The following is an 18,636-nucleotide window of genomic DNA, read 5'->3' on the forward strand; positions in this document are numbered from 1 at the left end:
CACAACATGCATCGCAAAACTGTGATAAACCAATGGTTCACTGCATGCTCTCAAAGAGCCCATTCACAGCTTGAGCCAAGGGAAACTTGGGATGAACGCACGATGAGGTTCACATGCACTAAGCCTTGCAATAAACCTTCAATCACCGCGGTACCTTGGCCCACTAAAGAATCGTGTCCTCATGCCACTTGTGCATAATGTCATGAAGAGGAATGTGGCAGGGAGCCAGGTAAGTTTGACAAGATGTCGTCCGCCAAAGGGTGATGTCACTAGCGCCACATCAATTAAATAAGGCATGCAACAGCACACATGAGTTATGAGGACCCTCGAGTAAAAGGAAAGCTAATCCTCAGAAAGATTCCCATAGGGACATGTGGTGAAACCCTAGTGGTTCCCTTAATGATTGACAGCAAATCCAATATTCCCTTTCCTAGTAGGAGATAAGTACCTTTGGCTCACTCCTTTTAGGATCTCAAAATCTCCCCCATAAATAGAGATCCTCCTCATAATGAAATTCATTCATCAATCAAGTACCCTTGCCATTGACTCCCAACTCTACCACCCGAGCTTAACACCCTAGCTTGAGATCCAATTCCCTCTAACTCTCAGTCTTTCTTTGTCTTTCAAATAGACCATTTCCCCAGCCTTGCCTTAACCCCACCTACACCCTCCTTTTCACAATTTTTGCCAACATTCTCAGAAACCACACCCAACCCCTCCCTTTGCATGTACTCCTCAAGAAGAGCACATATTAGATTCCAGATTCTCTCTAACTCTCCCTCTTGCTTTTTCCTTAACTGAAGCTCTCTCTCCATTTCAACACAACCATTAGCTATGCCCACACCTTCCCCTCTAAAAGTGGTTCTTTCTGGTTGAGAAGCTGAATACATGTTTTAAGCACATAACCTACATTAGTACCAAAAACCAAATGAACAGACATACCTATACCAATATGGGTGAGGACAAAGGTTCTAAAGTCCTAGAAAGGTAATCAGGGGATGCCGCCAAACCTTGTGTCTGAGGAGAAAGTGGAAGTGCATTTGGTTTTATTAAAGTTGTGTTAACTATAACATCCAAATCCACATTAGCAGTTTGTCCCCCAACCACTGAATTTTGTTCTACGAACAGAAAAATTCATGTTCCTCTGATTCGATGAAGAGAGCATGTTACTTTGTTAAAAAGGGAATATGTTCAGGGTTAAGTGTCCCCTGTGTTACCTTTGTAGGCTTTGCTGAATTTACTACCAATTTTGATGACTTGAGAGTTTGCAAAACTTCCTCCTGGACGACTTCTGATGGGCCTAAGGCATCATCTTCTAAGAAAAGCAAGTCTGTGTGAAATCTTTCATCCTCTAAGATCGACCTTGACAGTCGTAGATCCACACTACCAAGGCTGACTGTGTCGTCTATGTTAGACTCTAAAGAAAATTCCTCCTCCTTGGAGTTGTTTTCCTCCTCCAATTCTAATTGGCTGCGTCTAACACTTTGGGGATTGTGACGATTAGATGAGAAATTCTATAGCTTCTTGGACGAGATCCACTGTAAAGAGCTCCCATTCTGGGTTGAGGCTAAAACCTTATTCGTAGGGCTTGAGGAAGATGATAGACCATAGTTAGTATCCATCGAAAGGAGGCCCTTTGGCATGTGACTACTTAAGTGATCATGTGCCTTTGAGGCGGGTGGGCCTTCTAGACTTGGCCCATTTTCCAATTTGGCATATGGGCCAAGTGGAATCAAATTAACTAGGTCATTTCCTTCTGAAAAAATGGGCCCACACAATTATGTAGGCTTATGAGTGCTAATATGGGCCCTCACGTGACAACTTAAGTTAGATGCCACCCTAGTTTTACCCACTTCTTCGCCCTTAATTGGAGACTCCCTTGTCTTATCTGCAGCTAAATTAAATTCAAATTGTTTTCCTTTTAAGGAAAGACCACCTAAAGTGTTTAAAAGTCTGTTTTTGGTGCCTTTAGTTGCCACCTGGGAATAGGTATTTAAATAAGCCAGCCCATTAACTTGGTCTTCACATTTTTGACTTTCCAATATGCCCACTTCTTTTGTAGGAGTCAAAGCCTGCTTATCCATTTTTTTTGAAAATTATGTCAAACCTTTGATTTTCTAATCCTATCTTTCTGTCAGACCTCTAAACTTCCAATCCCAACCTTCCATGTAGCACCTATGCCTCTACTTGTTCATCTTCTACCTTCCGACCTTCCCCTCACAGTGCAACTTCAATGGAGGAAGCCAACCACACTGGGATGAACAATTCATCCACAGAAAATTATTTTCCTAGGGATCTCCTCTGGTTTGACTCCATTCAAGAGGAGGGTTGCTGAACGAATATCTCCCCAAAATTCACCATCGATATGTGCACCACAAAGAACAACAATGAGAGAGGCTACTTCATGTTTCCACAAATGAAAAGGCAGCCCTAAAACCCAAGTCACCACTCCATCCATAATCGAAAATGTCTTTGTGTTAGATGAGGGAGTCCAATGAAACACATCAAAAGACCCCCAAACTTCTTGGAAGCTCTTAGCAGAAAATTCTACCAAATTATCAAGGGGATCGAGTACAACTTTGAAACTGTCAAAAGGAGTTAATATGAAAATACATCTTAACCTCAACTTATCTTGCATAAGATCAGCAACTTTCTTCCAATCGGAGACTAGACTTTTACCTTCAACTACCAGCATCCTTTCCCACACTTCTCACCTAAAATTGATGTTCACAGTAGGGATGGCTATACTTTGAGCCAAAGCTATAGGGCCATACTTGGAGCCCGAAGGTTCAGAGGGAGCTTATAGTACTTCCACTTGAGAGATCTCCAGTTTTTTCTTTCTTCCAGTTAGTCAGAAGAGCCTTAAGACTTTCAACAACCCCCTGCCAACCTTGGCTATCCTTTCCTTCTATGAAGCATACCAATTGTTTCTTACCCTTGGCAAAGAATTCTATAAGGGTAATGTAGAATCCTCTATAGTTCCTTCTGCATTCCAATATGTACCTTCTTCCTGTTGCTGTAACTCTTTTTTCCAACTTGGACACCTTTGTTTGTAGCCTCAACCAAAAAATCTTTGATGAGGCATTCCATTGTCTCTTTTCCTTCTACCAATATAGTTGCCTTCTACTTCTCCCTTATCTTCAAGCTAAGTTGTCCTTTGATTTTAAACTCCTCGAATAGAAAATTCTTAGCCTCCACTTTTAGGAAGTGTCTCCACCTTGAAGTCGCCATGAAACCTTCAGACCCACAGTCCACCATCACTCTTGTTGTTCTCATCCTAACTAGTTGGTGCCCTTTAAATTGTTATGCTATTCAAAATCCCTATTTGTTGTTAAGCCTAACTTGCCCATTCATCACCTTCTATATACTTTCCAAATTGGTAGCTCTTTTAGTTTGTATTTGAAAATGAAACAAGTTCTATAAACGGCTAGTAGTTTATTATTATGGCCAGTTAATTCCATTTAGTTATAAAGTATATTTATCATGCATTAATGGATGATTTCTATTGAAAACTTCTGTTCAGTTACCATGTTCATTGCAAAATAAAATGCCTTGACTATAAAACACAATTTCCGGGTAGTGAGTGTTTAAGTGGTTGATCAAGTGTTTGAAAACCTAGAGTTGTAATATAAGTTCAAGGGCTTCCAAACACTTGAGGCACAAGATGAGGCATAATTTTTGAGAAAATTAAAATAAAAACCTAACATATAATATAGTTTCAAGTCTTTATAACTTTAACACTTATAAGAATTTATTCTGGTCATTCCTGAATTGTGTCTGAAGGGATAGGAAATCCATCATATGGACACCCAAGATTGCGGAATAAAGGGGGCGAATTTCAAAAATTTTTCTTTCCCTTCAACTAGGAATCGAATTCCCTATTTAGAAAATCATATTTTCAAGGATTATTCTTGGACCATAAACTGAACCAGATCTGAACCAAAAGGAGGAGAGAGAGAGAGATAATACCTGATACAGAGAAATAATATCTCTCAATGAAGGTGTTCATGCCCAAGGTAGAAACCAAAATCTGCTCCCACTGAAGATGGTGCAGTGCAAAGTGGAGCAGAATCAGCAGTGTCCTTCCTAAGAACTTGATTCTTCCCAAGAATCACCTAGATGGCTTGTGAATACAACTCGTACCAATCTTTTCTCCAAAAGATTGGAATCAAGATCCAATCTTGATTTCTCCCAAGGAAAGGAGATCGAACTGCTATAGGCGGTGGCTGCAGGAAGGAGGCGGCTAAAGAGAATTTGTAGGGTGCAGAATTCTCTCTTCTGTGATCTCAGCTCTGAAGACAAGACTGCTGGTTGTCTATTGTGTTGGATGTCTAAAGGCTGCCACCCCCTCTTCCTTTTATAGGCTTAGAGGGATCAGCTCCTAATCCCATTAGGAGTTGCTAACCCAAATCATATCTAGATTAGAAGTCCCTTTAAGATAAGGGATAATCCTTATCTTATCTGTGGATTAGATCAGCCAGCTCCTAATCTAATTAGGAAGTTTCCAAATCTAAATCTAATTTGGATCTTGGACTTTCTAAGTGGATAGGGTGTGGGCCCAATCCTATCAACTGATCTTATCTCAGAATTCACCCCTTAAAGACTAATCAAATTAGCCCAGATCGAAATGGGCTTAAGGCCCATTTAGGGTTATGTATTCATTAAGCCTTCCAAACTGCTGCCCAGTTGGACTTCCTTGTATGGCGTGGGACCCAAACATTGATCTGCACATTAGCCAAATGGGTTCAGCCCAGCCTTTGTTACAAGGCCTGGCCGAATACACTGTTATGGACAGTGCACCCTCTGAAACCCATCAGATGGGCTCTATGGGCCCAACACTTACCCTAAGTGGTCCCTGGGCCAAGTCACCTTGTAACACCCAAGAACTGTGGGCAGATGCAAGATTATCCCATCAGGTATTAACCTCAATGGTCTTACACTTAACCTCTTAGCCCATAATGATCATACACCGCCCGACAAGAGAGGACCTCTCCCTCGGCTGCAAGGAACAGTGTTGCTCTCTCAAGTATGGATCCCGAGAATTAAAACCTTTTGCAAATCATTTCGAAACCATAATATATATACTTTTATATCTCATATAAAATATATTTTGCAAAACAAATCTCAACGATTGAAATCGGCTGCCGACAGTCTTGGTTTCCATTAGTGAGAGTGCATCCCCGATCATTACCTTTGTCCGACAAAGGGGTTGATCCTGTCACTATGATCACCCACTCAGATGAATTCTCAGACTGTCCCAACATACCCAGGTTTTGACCCCCGCTAAGGATCTCACTGATTGGTACATCAAAGACAGCCCAATCTGACACCTAGTGCAGTATCATAATCGAGTATAGGGGTCGGGTGTAACTTTCCAGTTTTGCCCATCAATCTCCAAGGTCCATGGCAATACTGGAAATCTGGTCCAGTTCAAAGATTCAATTAATCCCACACTGTGTGTGCCTAGGGTCAAACCCTAGTAGCTGAGACAAGCCACCCCAACCGACTTGGTGGCACCACAGTGTCAGCCTTGTCAGGATAGGTCTCCCCAGACCGACCCACTGGCTGTGAACATTCTAAACTAACACGAGTCTCATTAAGTGTCCAGTTTAAGGGTATTACACAGAAACATACCAAGGGAACATGAATCAAATATGCACTTTTATTCATTTACAATAAATTCATAAAGTACATCATTTTGATTGAAGCTAAGGGCATACAAGACTGTCTAACAGTGTCCAAGTCTAGGACTGATGGTGCGATCTGGATACTCCTAACTGGAAGATGATCTGGACCCTAGTCGCATGGCGAGCTGGACCAAGCTGCAAGATAAAAGATCAGAGAACCCGGGGTGGCTAACTCGGCGAGGTCGCTCTGATGCTTAAGTCAGTGCTATATTTTGGATGTGAGCTGAATACTTGAGTGCTAGAGTGCTAGAGTGCTAGTGAGCAAATAACTGCGCGTACCTTTGCCTTGAGGCTCGATGTCCTTATAAAGTGGAGTAGTCGTGAATCTTACTAAAAAGCTCTGGGATCTACAGGCTGCATAGATAAGATCCGTTTCATTTTTTGAGGAGAGCAATGCGTCAATTGATAAGGTTTATCGCATTCCTCCGATTCGGGCAGAGTGAGGAAGAGCCCTGTTATTAGATGTGATCCCGGGATATTTGGAGTCTGTTGGGGAGGCTTCTGGAGTCGATTACATGGCGCTTCGGTTCTTTAGCCCTGAACTGGTACTTCGGTTCTTTGGCTCTGAACTAAATTAGCTGTCGAGGTGCCTTTATGCCGAGGTGGTTTTCGTTGTGTTGTCATCCCTTGAGCAGGTCGTATCTACGTGACCTCTACTTACTAGGTCATGCCAAATCACCCTTCATCAATTGCCCCCCACTTCTCGGGCCATGGGTCTTAACCCGACGCGGGGAGTTCATGATGAGTCCATGTGGATTTGGCACGAAGTCTAGGTGACATAGAGGGCGGACCGTTGGTCGGATCTGTTCAGTCATTCAATTCAACCAGGAAATGACCTGGATCGCATCTCGGCTATGCGTAGACGTCACACTGTTTATAAATTCCACGGACATCAAAGGACGCACTCAACCAATTTTGTCCTCGGCTAGCGTGTAGCCAATTTTCATGGGAGTCGTCAGATCGCGTAGATCTCAACCATCACTTACTGGATGTGGTAGATTATAAATAGGGGCCGAAGGGCCCATTATCCTCGCCATAAATCATGTAATTGAGCTTTCTTGAGATCGCACCGGAGTCCTTCAGCTCGCCATTTTCTCCCCTTGTGTCTGAGGTCATTATCGCCTTCTTTGGTGTGTTCGTCTTCTTGCACTAGTTGTCCCCTTTTCCTTTTTCTTTTCATTTTTCTGTCCAATATGTTTAGTGCTAGCATAGATAGGTTACCTAGTGATTCTAGTGAGCCCGGGGGTGCTGAGGTGCGGTCCTTAGCTCTTGTTGGTGAGGCTAGCTTTTCGCTAGAGTGCTCCTTTTTGAATCTTTTAGGAGAAGTGCCTTTACTTGACGTCGGGCCAGCCCGGTTTGAGGGACCCGAACCTCAAGCAGAGCGGCCGACCTCCGTAGAGGGGGTCTCGTCTTCTACTCGAGGTCGGGGTTCGGACAACTTCGACCCTTCCACGATGACCTCAGACAGATTGCCATCCTTAATAGTTCGTTACCATCTCCCTGATATTCTCGTCTTCAGCATTCCTTTGGGTCAGTATCCTTGGGTTCATGACCAGGGCTGAAAGCCCGTGTCGAGCTTGGGGTTTTAGGTCAACGGGTCGGGCTGGCATGGCCTACACTGTCATGCCGTGCCACCCGTGGCCGGCGGGTTGGCACGGCCCGACACAACCCATGTACATTTTAAATATAATATATATAATATATTATATATTATATACATTATAATGATATAATATATTAATAAAATAAATATTTTTTTCAATTTTATTATACTATTTTATTTAATTATTGTATATATAAATAATTGTATACATGAAAATTCATATAAAATTAATATTTTAACTTTTTTTTTTCAAAATTTTTAAATAAATAACTTTAGCTTGAACGCGGCCCAGCCTAGTACGGGCCTGTTCAGACTCAGACCATGGGCCATGTTAGACCAATCCCCCAAAATATACCGAGGGAGGAATGGCTCACATACCGGCACGGGCTTGAGCCGTGGGCCATGCCGGTCCAGTACCGCCCGTTGTACACTAAATTATTTTTAATTAACTCTTTCCTTAGTGCCCATGCTTTTCTTCAACTTTTTCACCTCTGGCCCCGTTTGCATCGCTAATTGTGCCACTGACGGTTGCCCACCGTGTTCATCTTACACCAAATTGCCGATGGCACTATAACCGAATTAAGATATCAATAGCACCACAATTTGAGTTAAATAAAATGAATCATCAAGTTACGAAGTGATCTTGGTTTCATTGAAGAGTTTTTGTTATTTGTGCAATTTGTAGATGGATATATAAGAGTCACTTAGCGTGCAGCATCTGGACCACGAAGAGATACTGAGTTAGACATAGCTGTGGTATTGATACTTCAAAGGTGAGCAATAATGGAGTAAGTGGGATTATGGTCCATCTGGGTGATAGCAACCCTTCAATTTTTGATGCAGATGGGCCTGCACGTACTTTACTAGGGTGATTAATTAAAGATTTAACGTGGTCCATAATAAATTACCTCACTAGTAGTCAGTACTCTATGATTCATCAATGAGAAATCGAGTCTGCAGTATCTTGGTTTTCTAACAAACAGTACTAACAATGGAATCTCAAAATTTGCAATGGAATTAAGATATAAAAATTTGAAAAATTTATATGAATAAAGAAAGTCAAAATTTAAGACTATGTTTTGTTTGAAGGAAAAGTAGGAAAACCTATCTAAGTTTTGAAAGATTTCCTACATTTTCTTACTTTTTCCTTCAAAACAATCACTGCATAAAGGAAAATAGATCAGAATAATCAATCAGTTTAGTATTTGAAATAGCATTTGCTTAGGTAGGTATTTTTAAGATTGAAGATTCATCAATTATTTTTTTGGATAAATTACAAAGACCCCTCCGTACTATAGGGTCTGTGGCAAAAACCCCGTACTTTGTTTTGTGACAAAGATCCCCTGACCGTGAGACAAAGACCCTCTTCGTTTAGCCTTTCGTCCCGTTCATTTTCCCCGACCTCATGATACACGAACAACAGGCGATAATCTCCTCTACCTTAGTTTCCTTTACATTTCTCTCTCTCTCCCCAATCTTTCTTCTTCCCCTTCCCCTTTCTCTCCTCCTTTTTCTTCTTCCACGTGGTCCGTGCCTTGTCGCTCTCCTCTTCGGTTGAAGACGATGAACAGGGTACAAAACGATGAACTTGTATCTTCTCAGCCGAGAACCACCCATTCATATCCATGGATATGATTTCTACATCGTTGCGGAGGGCTTTGGGAATTTCAATCCACAAACTGACACGACTAAGTTCAATCTTGTCAATCCACCAATGAGGAATACTGTTGCGGTTCCAGTGAATGTTTCCTTTCCACTGGCAATACGACGCAAGGTTGTTCTGAGGTTCTTGAGTTTGCTCGCCCTTTACATTATTTCCTTTCTACAGGTGAAAGTTGCAGAAGCCTTCGGTTGCAGCTCGAATGGCGGAAACTATAGAAGGTAAAAGCTTGCAAGAGGCTGAGAAGAAAAGGAACAAAGCCTTCCCTTTTACCAGCTCTTCTCATTTGCAGACAAATATGATTGGGTTCTGATGATAGCGGGAAGCATAAGAGCTGTGGTTCATGGCTCTGCCATGCCTGTTTTCTTCCTTCTATTCGGAGATGTGGTGAATGGGTTTGGAAAAAACTAGTTGGATTTGAAGAAAATGACTAAAGAAGTCGCCAAGGTTTGATTCCCCAAGATTTTCAAAATCCTCATTTCATCATTTTGGATATTTAATTTAAATTAAATTAAAATGGTATTCATTACTCGATCATCATTTCATATCTTCGTTTGTATTCTTCTCACTTTTGTTATTTTTTTGGGTGAAATGCAGTATGCTATATATTTTGTCTACTTGGGACTGGTCGTATGCTTATCGTCCTATGCAAGTAAGCCGAACACAATTCGATCTCTGTTTCTCCCTGTTTCTCTTTTTAATTTTCTCTTTCTAATCTCTAGTTCAAACTTCTTTTTGCTGGGTTAATGTTCGAGCTGTTTCACCAGTAAGGTGCTTGACGCTTATCAGCCTCACGATCCCATTCCCATATGGGAATTACCGCCGCTGCTATGATCGGGGAAGATAAACAGTATTTTTCTTGTTCGAATAGTTATTAAAAAAATAGTTTGAGATTAGAAAATATTACAATGGCCTACAAAAGACTAACGGAAAGGAGGTCTTTGTCTCAGTCATAATACAGAAAGATCTTTATTGCAAAACAAAATATAAAGGGGGTCTTTGTAATTTACCCTTACTTTTTCTTCTTTTGTTTCCTCCTCCCTCTTAGTTTTCTCTCTCTTGAAATGAAATGGATAGATTTAGTGAAGTGAAGAATCAAGATCTCTTTGTTTCTTCTTTGCCATTAAATAAGACTTGGCCACTTAATCTTGACATATTTTCCTTTTCCATAGTCAAAGTGGGTGGAAAGTTCAAGGTATACTTTAAAAGTGGTTTATAGACAGAGAATCATGCATAAATGATCCACCAAAACAATAAAGCTGAGAGCCTGCTGAGACATTCGAATCCAACGGACCGGACATTTGAATAAAGAAGACCAGCTCTGCCCGTGTGGAACACGACATGGCTACCAAGTGATTAAACAGATTGACTGACCCATTAATTTCCGTCCATGGTTGTGATACTTGGTAATTCAGACGTTAATTAAGCAACGCTTTGGATTATAGTTTTGTTCTACACTCCATTCTCCACCTCGTAGAGTTAGAGCTGTTAATGGGTCTGGTCTGGTTCCGGATAGGGTGGAATTGGTCTTTGATAATCGACATACAAAACTTGGGATTAGAATCAAACCAACAATTAATTGGGATAATTGGGTCATTTTTGACAATATAACCTAATAGAAATGGCTCTAAATAGCAAACTGTTTATATTTTGATAAAACAAGTCTTTTTAAACGAAAACTTTCTTTTATATTATATAAAAATTACCCTTACAACACATAAAATATAATAATAGTTACAAAAAGATCATAAGACCTTTCTATATTCTTGATTATGTAATTAAATTCGGGACTTAATCAATTCAGAAAAGCAAAATTTGGTATCTACCCATTTATAATCGAGAAACAAAACTGATCAGAATCAGAATCAGAACCTGTGTAATCAATTTCGTTTAATTTGATTCCATCGGGTAAATCCGACCCATTCCATCTCTAAACAGAACGGCTGCCACATATGGGCAGGCCCCTTGCTAAACGTCACTTGTGAGTTGTGGGCCTCGCTGCTCAAAAGTAAGCCGGATTCAGATCCCACCAGTTTTTGGATTCTAATCCAACTTATTATGCATGTTTGAAATAGAGAAAAATCTAATAATTCAAAAGAAGGAAAAAAAATGTCAACCACTTCTTAATTATAATTAATCTTCATGTAATTATATAACATTTAATCAGATATCGAATCGGATATGATAAAATCCGAAACAAGGATAAGATGGGAAGTAAAGAAAAAACCCTGATAATTGTTAATTGACTAAACTACCCTCGTGGTGCATTTACTAACTGTGAGTACTGAGTAGCGGCTACAGAAATAGCGCATAGTGCAGCTGGGTTCAGAGTCCAGGCTTGAGAGTACAATTGTACAAATGTACAATCATGACGGTTCATGGATTGTGGAGCAGGATCTCTCTTATCGGCATTTAACGCTTTGCTCCGATTCAGAAGAGGGCGGCTATACTTGATTAGTCAAGCTTTATTAAAGGAAACATTCATCCTGTGTCTTAGAGCCTTCAGTTTATACTGTCTTTGAAGTGGAAGTGATTGCCCCATCACCGGCCCCCTTTAATTTCTTTACAAGTGATCAAAGCTTCTTCTGTGAGAGCAATGAGGAGCATCGTTTTGTCCAATTGATCTACATGGTGGGACTACAAAGGGAAGGGGATTATGATGTTATAAGTGTGGTTGTGAGTGTAAGGTGAGGTTAAAATTTGTGGGGTGGGCGTGGGTTTCCCAAATTTCCCTAGAGGAATCAGCAGTGGAGGACTCCCTCTTTGAATCTGGTCTGCCCAGGCCCAACCCGTTCTTTGAGTAGTTGGGCTAACACAGTCTGACCTAATTGATATTTGATATTTCCCTTTCTTAAGAGGGGGCAATCTAGAACTTTAGTCTTGTCAAAAGACGATAGAGAGAGAGAGTGGAGAGAGATTGAAGTGGAAATCCATGAGTGAGTAACATCAGTCCCCTTGTCTCTGTAATAAAAATCTATACTTAGATTACCTTCTTTTTATGGCTATGCAATTATTTGGTTAGGCATTTACGGTGGAGCAGCTTTAGTGAGAGAGAAGGAGAAGCTAGAGGGGCTGCATCTGTATATTTACTTAGAAGAGCCAGGTGAGGTGAAGGAATCAGTGAACAAATATAGCGCCAAGTCACTTCGGAGTTTAGTTTGAAGATAGAAGAACAAGGATATCCAATCGCACACTAACAGATTATTAATTCCTGAAAGATGAGACCGAAGATCGTTCTGTTTGGAGACTCCATCACGGAAGAATCCTTTGGTGAGGGAGGCTGGGGAGCGGCTCTTGCCAACAATTTCTCTCGCACGGTACTCTTCTTATATATACTCTTGCAATTGCTTGTGACTTTATAGTGAAGATATGTATACTTGGTTTTTTCTTTCTTTTTCTGATTGTTTTTGAACCGATCATTTCGTCAGAGACGAGGATTAGGGTTAACGGTTTGGATATTTTGTTTTGTGGGTGGATGAAGGTTGACGTGGTGCTCCGAGGTTATAGTGGGTACAACACCCGATGGGCTCTGCACGTCGCGGAGAGGTTATTCCCGGCAGCGGAAGTGGGAGATGGTGGTGGTGCGCCTTTGGCGATGACCGTTTTCTTCGGCGCCAACGATGCTTCTCTTCCTGACAGAAGCAGTGCTTTCCAACATGTGCCTCTCCAAGAATACAAGAAAAATCTCCATTCTATCATCTCTTTTATTAAGGTTCTCTCTCTTTCTCTCTCTCTCTCTCTCTCTCTTCAAGTCCCCTTTCTGCAAGAAGTTCTACAAGAAAGAAAGGTGACGACAGAAAGATAGGTAAGAAATGTGCCAGAGTCAGCTTCATTGCACCCCCCCCCTTTCCCATCTCGCGTAGAAGAAACTAGAACTAAAGAAGCGTCGATCGAGAGAAAACAAGCAATAGCTATGAACTATCTATTATTACTACCAACCACTAAGGAGGAGAGTGATAAAAATGGGGGACTGAACCAGAGAAAGCAAAGCTACGCCCTATCTTAATGGTCCATGATTAATTTCATGGCAACTCTGGTGACTATAGTTGGGTGAGTGTGGGTGTGACCATACTTAGTGCTCATGAGACAAGTTGAGGTCTCTGAGGGTTGATGCAGCATTAACCCCATTAATTCTCCAATGGAAGTTCTTTGTACGGGGTGGGAGAATAGTGAATACAAATAAAGGCCAAAATAAGCCAATTAAGAGAAAGAGATAGGTGTTGCCAAGCAATGTGTGTTCTCGAGGAGTGCCCAATTGTCTCTTCGTTTGTTGCTGCAGATGCAAATTGATAACCTTTCTTTAATTCCAACTAGACAGTAGACACTATCCCCCCCGCCTCCTCTCTCCACAGTCCACCCCTTTATGAAATTCATGCTGATGTGCGGCAGTAACCCCTACCTAATCATCATGGGAGAGTTCAACCGTGGTAGTCAGATCCTCTTCCAGTTCCAGAGAGAAGTTCAGCTCCAACAAAAGAGAATCCCACTAGCTGGTTACAACCAGTTATATTTATGACCTCTGACAAAGTTTGCTGTTTAGGGTATTTTGGGTAATAGATGGTTTACTATTATAGGAACTTTCCACCTAGGGGTGATAGGGCTGGGTTTGCTCAGGTTGAGGCCAACCCTAACCCAACCCAAAAAGTTCTGGTTGGGTTCAGGTTAGCCCAACTTCTCTGTTTCCTTTTGCCAAATATATTTATTATAGATTCAATATATTAACGTTATTACATGTATAAAGAACACAGGTAACATGTTTTAGATGCATAAATAGATGGATGGATAATTGCATATACATAGATGCATAAATACACCTATATAAAAGTAATTGTATACATATAAATACATATTTATATAATACTTATATATAGAAATATGAAGTTAAGTCCAGCTCAGATTTGGTTGGGTCGATCAAAGTTTCAATTTAAACCAACCCGAAGTCAAATTGGATTTATATATTCCAACCCTAACCCAAGCTTCAACCAAACCCAGCCCAAGTTGCAACCCTACTCCCACTGCTCCCACGCCTATTAGTCCTTGCCAATAGAAGATAACAAGTTTCCACCCAATAGATTATAGGCCCCTACCTTAGGCCCAAAAACAAGCTTTGCTTATTTTTAAGAGACTTCTAATTAGAAATAATAGCTAGTTAGCTACTCTTGCCAAAATTATAAAAGAAAAGAAAATAAAGAAGGAAAGGACCCATTGGTGGACTGATTAAATATATGGGCATTTCCACGTGATGGGTTCAGATTATCAATGATGAAATTGGTAACAGATAATGGAGGTGAGTGGATGAAGTCTATCTTTGCGGCTCTTGTTGTCAAAATAAACCAGAACATAGTGGCCAGAGGTGGGAGGTCTCCTTCCACCCCAAACTTGTTATGTGGGAGAATTTGTTTGATTTGTTTTATTCTCCTCTCTATTCTCCCTTTTCCACCTAAGGCTTTGTTTGGAAAGAGTATAAATATAAATAATATTCAATGCATCACTTTGTATATAATATTTCAAAGCCTTGTATTTGCACTATTCCCAAACTGAGCCTAAAGCAATTGCAAAACATGGTCATTTGATTTTTTTTGGGTATTATTATACATATAACACATTTAAATGGTAGGCAGAGGCACGGAGTAAGGTGCATGTGAGGTCCACTGACTTTTTACCACAAATAGCTTGCAATTACATGGGTTTGATCCAGTGCCTTGATATCATCTCAGTTATTAGGTCATCAACACTGCTAAGGAAAGGATGAGGGCATGACCATGATCACATCACATGCACTTTGGGAACCTCTTTAGGTATTATGTCCATTATATATATATATATATTCTTTGCAATACAAGTTAAAGAAGACTAAAAGATGATTCTGTGATCATGTTGTCATGGGGAACCCATGTACTTTGTGGGGTGTAACACTTAGCCCTCTATTTTGTACTTGTGTGTCATGAGAAACAACCCCTTCCACCATTATTTCTTTGGAGGAATTAATAGTATTTCACGTGCATTGTCGTACATTTCTAAAACCCTAAAACTCTCTTACCTTTAGAAGCAATTTTGTTCTTCTTCTATTCAATACTATACAAGAGATATTTCTAGTCACAATGTCCTTACAAAAGATCTACACCAATATATTCATGTTTCAAGTTTAATAAATTAATATTGAAACTCCAAGTGTTGTACTGCGACGGTTTCAAATGTGCTAGGCCATGAAAGTGGTAATAGTAAATGATGTAACGAATTAACCCCAAAGATCTAAGCCATCCATCACAATGATGTACAAAGATTTAACAAATACTCAAATAGGTCAGCCAAAAAACGTATCAAAAAAATATATAAAACTTAGGTTTCTTTTTTTTTTAAAGAAAAAGGTAAAGAAACATTAATAATTAAAGGAAAAAAAAGAGAGTATATTGTATTGTACTATATCAACAAGTCAGATTCCAATGATATTCAAAATATAAAAGGTTTGGGATTTTGGATATTTTCAAGGGGTGTAGGCAGGCCTAAGGGGCCCAGCCGTAGCACCAAGTGTGTCATTTAGTCGAGGCCTGCTAACACTTCTGGGCCCGTCTGCCGTGTGCGTGGCTCATCCACCAAGCGTTCGACAATAGGGCGTATAGGTGCTTTGCAATATTTCCATATCGTCGCTTATAAAAATGTGATTACATATTTGGATGCAGAAGCGATGGCCTACCACTTTGGTACTCCTCATCACTCCACCTCCCATCGATGAAGACGGACGCCTCAAGTACGGCTTTTCTACTTCAATTATTTCTTATCTTTACAACAAGTCTCAATTACTACTTATGGTTGTCCGGTCTAAAGTCCTTTTACGTACAGTTGTAACCAGAAGATATAATTGTGATAAATGCAGACATCCTTACGGAGATAACCCCTCCGGTTTGCCTGAGAGAACGAACCAGGCTGCCGGCGCTTATGCCAAAGCCTGCATCGAGGTTGCCGGAGAATGTGGAGTTGCTGTTATTGATCTCTGGTCCAAGATGCAGCAGTTTCCTGGCTGGGAGAAGGCTTGTCTTAGGTAAATCCACTCTTCCCTTTATTATTCCTTAAATTCCATGCAGAAGCCAACCCAAAATCCCAAGGTGGTGTCTTACCCATCATGGGTATTGGGGAGGGGCCATTAGAACCTCATTTTTATTGGGGAAGTCACCTGTTATGTAAATAATGCGGAATTCGATCCACTTCCGGTTTTGAAGTTGGGTTGAACCCGTCTGCATGACATGACCCTATATTTCTGTAAATACTACATAGACTTTTCTGCCAACATTAGTGCCCTTTTGGGGCGATCCGGATTTGCTGATTAGCTCTGAGTTTGGACCCATCGCTAAGTCGTTAATAGAAATACATGCTTGAGCATGTAAGGAGACTGTTTCATGTATTGAGTCCGGATTAGCTCAGCTGAGCCCAAACTGATTCAGCCCGAAATTTTATATAGGCTGAGCTTAGATTTTTATGCTTGGGCTGGGCCTGGGTCCAATAATTCGAGATTTTTCTTTTATTCTTTTGGACTGAATTCGGGCCTAGTCCATAGGTAATCCAAACTTGATCCGAGACCAGTCTCTATATACATACATATATGTATAATTTTAGAGCAGGTACATTTACAATCCAAGCACAGCCCAAACCCAAGCCCAACCCAAGTGCATCAAATTACAATATGTGTTAGGCTTAGATTTAGAAGATAGGGCTTGACATTGGGTTCGGGCCTTTTAGCCCAAATCTTAGAGTTTGGCCTAGGTTGACCATAAACCCGGCCCAACCCGCCTGACTTGCACCCCTAATATATACCCCACACCCAATTAAGCAATATCCAAATTTGAATTTGATTAGAAAAATTGATATCCAAATTGGACTAAAATAAATATTTTATTTATATAAAGAACATAAATATATAAATTATTTATATAATTTAAATATTTTATATATGAATTACCTAAAATATTTAAATATTTTATATTATATATATGAATTATATAATAAATGGGATTTGATTAAACTATGTCGAATCTTGAATTTAAAATCGAATTTTCAAATACCAATGGTATCCCTACTTGTGCACGGCTGATGTGAGGCATTATTTTTGGTTACACAGCATCGAACACAGCCATTAAGTTCAAGTAATCCATTCTTGAATTGAAAGAACAGTTTGTATTTATACCTCTGAAGGTGCATTCCTATTTTGGATCTAGCAATATATCCCGTTAACAGGTAATAAATAAATTCTATTGTGGTAAATATTATTTTGTGAATGGGATTATGGGATAATATTTTACTTAATGTTTGTTTTTCTTTTTTAAGCCTGGGATAAGAATTTTAGTTAAATAAGCTTAGTGGAACAGTGGTGTATTTGTTTCAGCTATTTTTGCTATGAGAGGTTTTTATAAATTCTTCTATCTTATAAATTTTAATAGCTTTGTACAACTGGGTGAAAGATCGAATTTTTCACAATACAAATTAAAGGAGTTTGGAACAATACAATCAGAAAACCAATAAAAATTTCTTAGGAGAACAAACCATAGATTTCACTAAATTTTAAAATAATTGTCCTAGATTTTTTGGTATTGTTGGTTTGATCTGTTCACCTCTCAGCTTCACCGGTTCATTGAAAAGTCGGGTCCAACTTTGATCTGTCCTTTAGATATGGTTCAGTTTTCGAAATAGTACTGGTACACTAATGTACTGCCTGCTAAAACTATAATATCCACAAAGCCAACCAGGTCCAAATACTCAAATCTCAAATGGTACTAGCATCTGAAGTATAACGCCCCATCCTTAGTGGTTGGTAAATTGCATATAATTCTGTACTCCTCTCCCTATTTTGATGCAACAGAGGATCCAAACCCAGACCTCGCCTGTAGGCAGTAGTTGAAACTTGATTATGCTTCATTATTTCCTGTTTCAGAATTAATGTAATGTACGTTCTCGTTTTTCCGTGTAACGTAACATATTGGAAACATTTAGTAGTTTATTATCATATGTTTTGCCACTGAAACTGCGCAGAGATGGGTTGCACCTCACCTCCATTGGTAACAAACTTGTGTTTGAAGAGATTGTGGAAAGGCTTAGTCAGGGCGGCTTGAGTCTTGAAACCCTACCTGTTGATCTCCCTCTCTTGGCAGATATTGATCCTCGTGATCCTCTCAAAGCTTTCCAGGATTGGTCACATATATATACATACATATAAAGCTGCGGCTTCAAAGGTGAATGATGGCTTTGTTTTTTTTTTTTTTTTTGTGGGGTGTTTGATCTTAATTACTTACAGTTAAAACAATATCTCAGACAAATGCAAAGTACTATTAATGTAAGGCCTCTGATGGGTTGTTAGCCTTTTTTTTGCATGGGGAGGCTGTTGTTCTAAGCTAGATGTATGCTGTGTTTTCATTTGACTAGTGCTGTTCTGTAAATAACTGTTTCTCATCATCAGTTTCTTAGAACTTTGTTGTCAGCTTTGGTAATTTCTTTCTTGTTCAATATTGCATTTATGTTCTAGTTTGTGTTTTACTAAAATACCTTCTATGGTTTGCAATTATTTTACTTAATTATCCAACCCCCCGTTAGGAACCTTTTGTATTTCTATTTGAAAGTGGCCACTAGACCTCTTAAAGTGAGTAGAAAATGTTAAAGGGCATGGATCTAAGGTTTTTTATTTCAAAAATACTCATAAA

The 18,636-nt window shown here is 39.9% G+C and overlaps 1 protein-coding gene and 1 long non-coding RNA gene across 2 annotated transcripts; both read left to right on the top strand.

Annotated features, from left to right (window-relative positions):
• The first annotated feature begins 8,676 nt into the window (after positions 1 to 8,676).
• Positions 8,677 to 9,962, top strand: LOC148877581 (uncharacterized). Its single transcript, XR_016105830.1, has 3 exons — positions 8,677 to 9,397; positions 9,548 to 9,602; positions 9,718 to 9,962. It is a non-coding gene; the product is annotated as an uncharacterized LOC148877581 (long non-coding RNA).
• Positions 9,963 to 11,485: 1,523 nt separating this feature from the next.
• LOC148877582 (GDSL esterase/lipase At5g45920-like) lies at positions 11,486 to 18,426 on the top strand. The gene is made up of 5 exons (XM_088942177.1): positions 11,486 to 12,267; positions 12,432 to 12,662; positions 15,631 to 15,698; positions 15,825 to 15,989; positions 17,972 to 18,426. The coding sequence occupies exons 1-5, from the start codon at positions 12,169 to 12,171 to the stop codon at positions 18,153 to 18,155; spliced, it is 747 nt and encodes a 248-aa protein (XP_088798303.1). The 5' UTR covers positions 11,486 to 12,168; the 3' UTR covers positions 18,156 to 18,426.
• The last annotated feature ends 210 nt before the right edge of the window (positions 18,427 to 18,636 follow it).

This window comes from Nelumbo lutea, chromosome 1 (genome assembly GCF_056320005.1).
Source record: "Nelumbo lutea isolate HS-2025 chromosome 1, American lotus-T2T, whole genome shotgun sequence".
NCBI lineage: Eukaryota > Viridiplantae > Streptophyta > Magnoliopsida > Proteales > Nelumbonaceae > Nelumbo > Nelumbo lutea.

Excerpts from the sequence above, each read along its gene's own strand:
- LOC148877582 (XM_088942177.1), top strand. The coding sequence starts at position 12,169 with ATGAGACCGAAGATCGTTCTGTTTGGAGACTCCATCACGGAAGAATCC. Across the intron at positions 12,268-12,431 it reads CCAACAATTTCTCTCGCACG|GTTGACGTGGTGCTCCGAGG; the intron begins GTACTCTTCTTA and ends GGGTGGATGAAG. Across the intron at positions 15,699-15,824 it reads GATGAAGACGGACGCCTCAA|ACATCCTTACGGAGATAACC; the intron begins GTACGGCTTTTC and ends TGATAAATGCAG.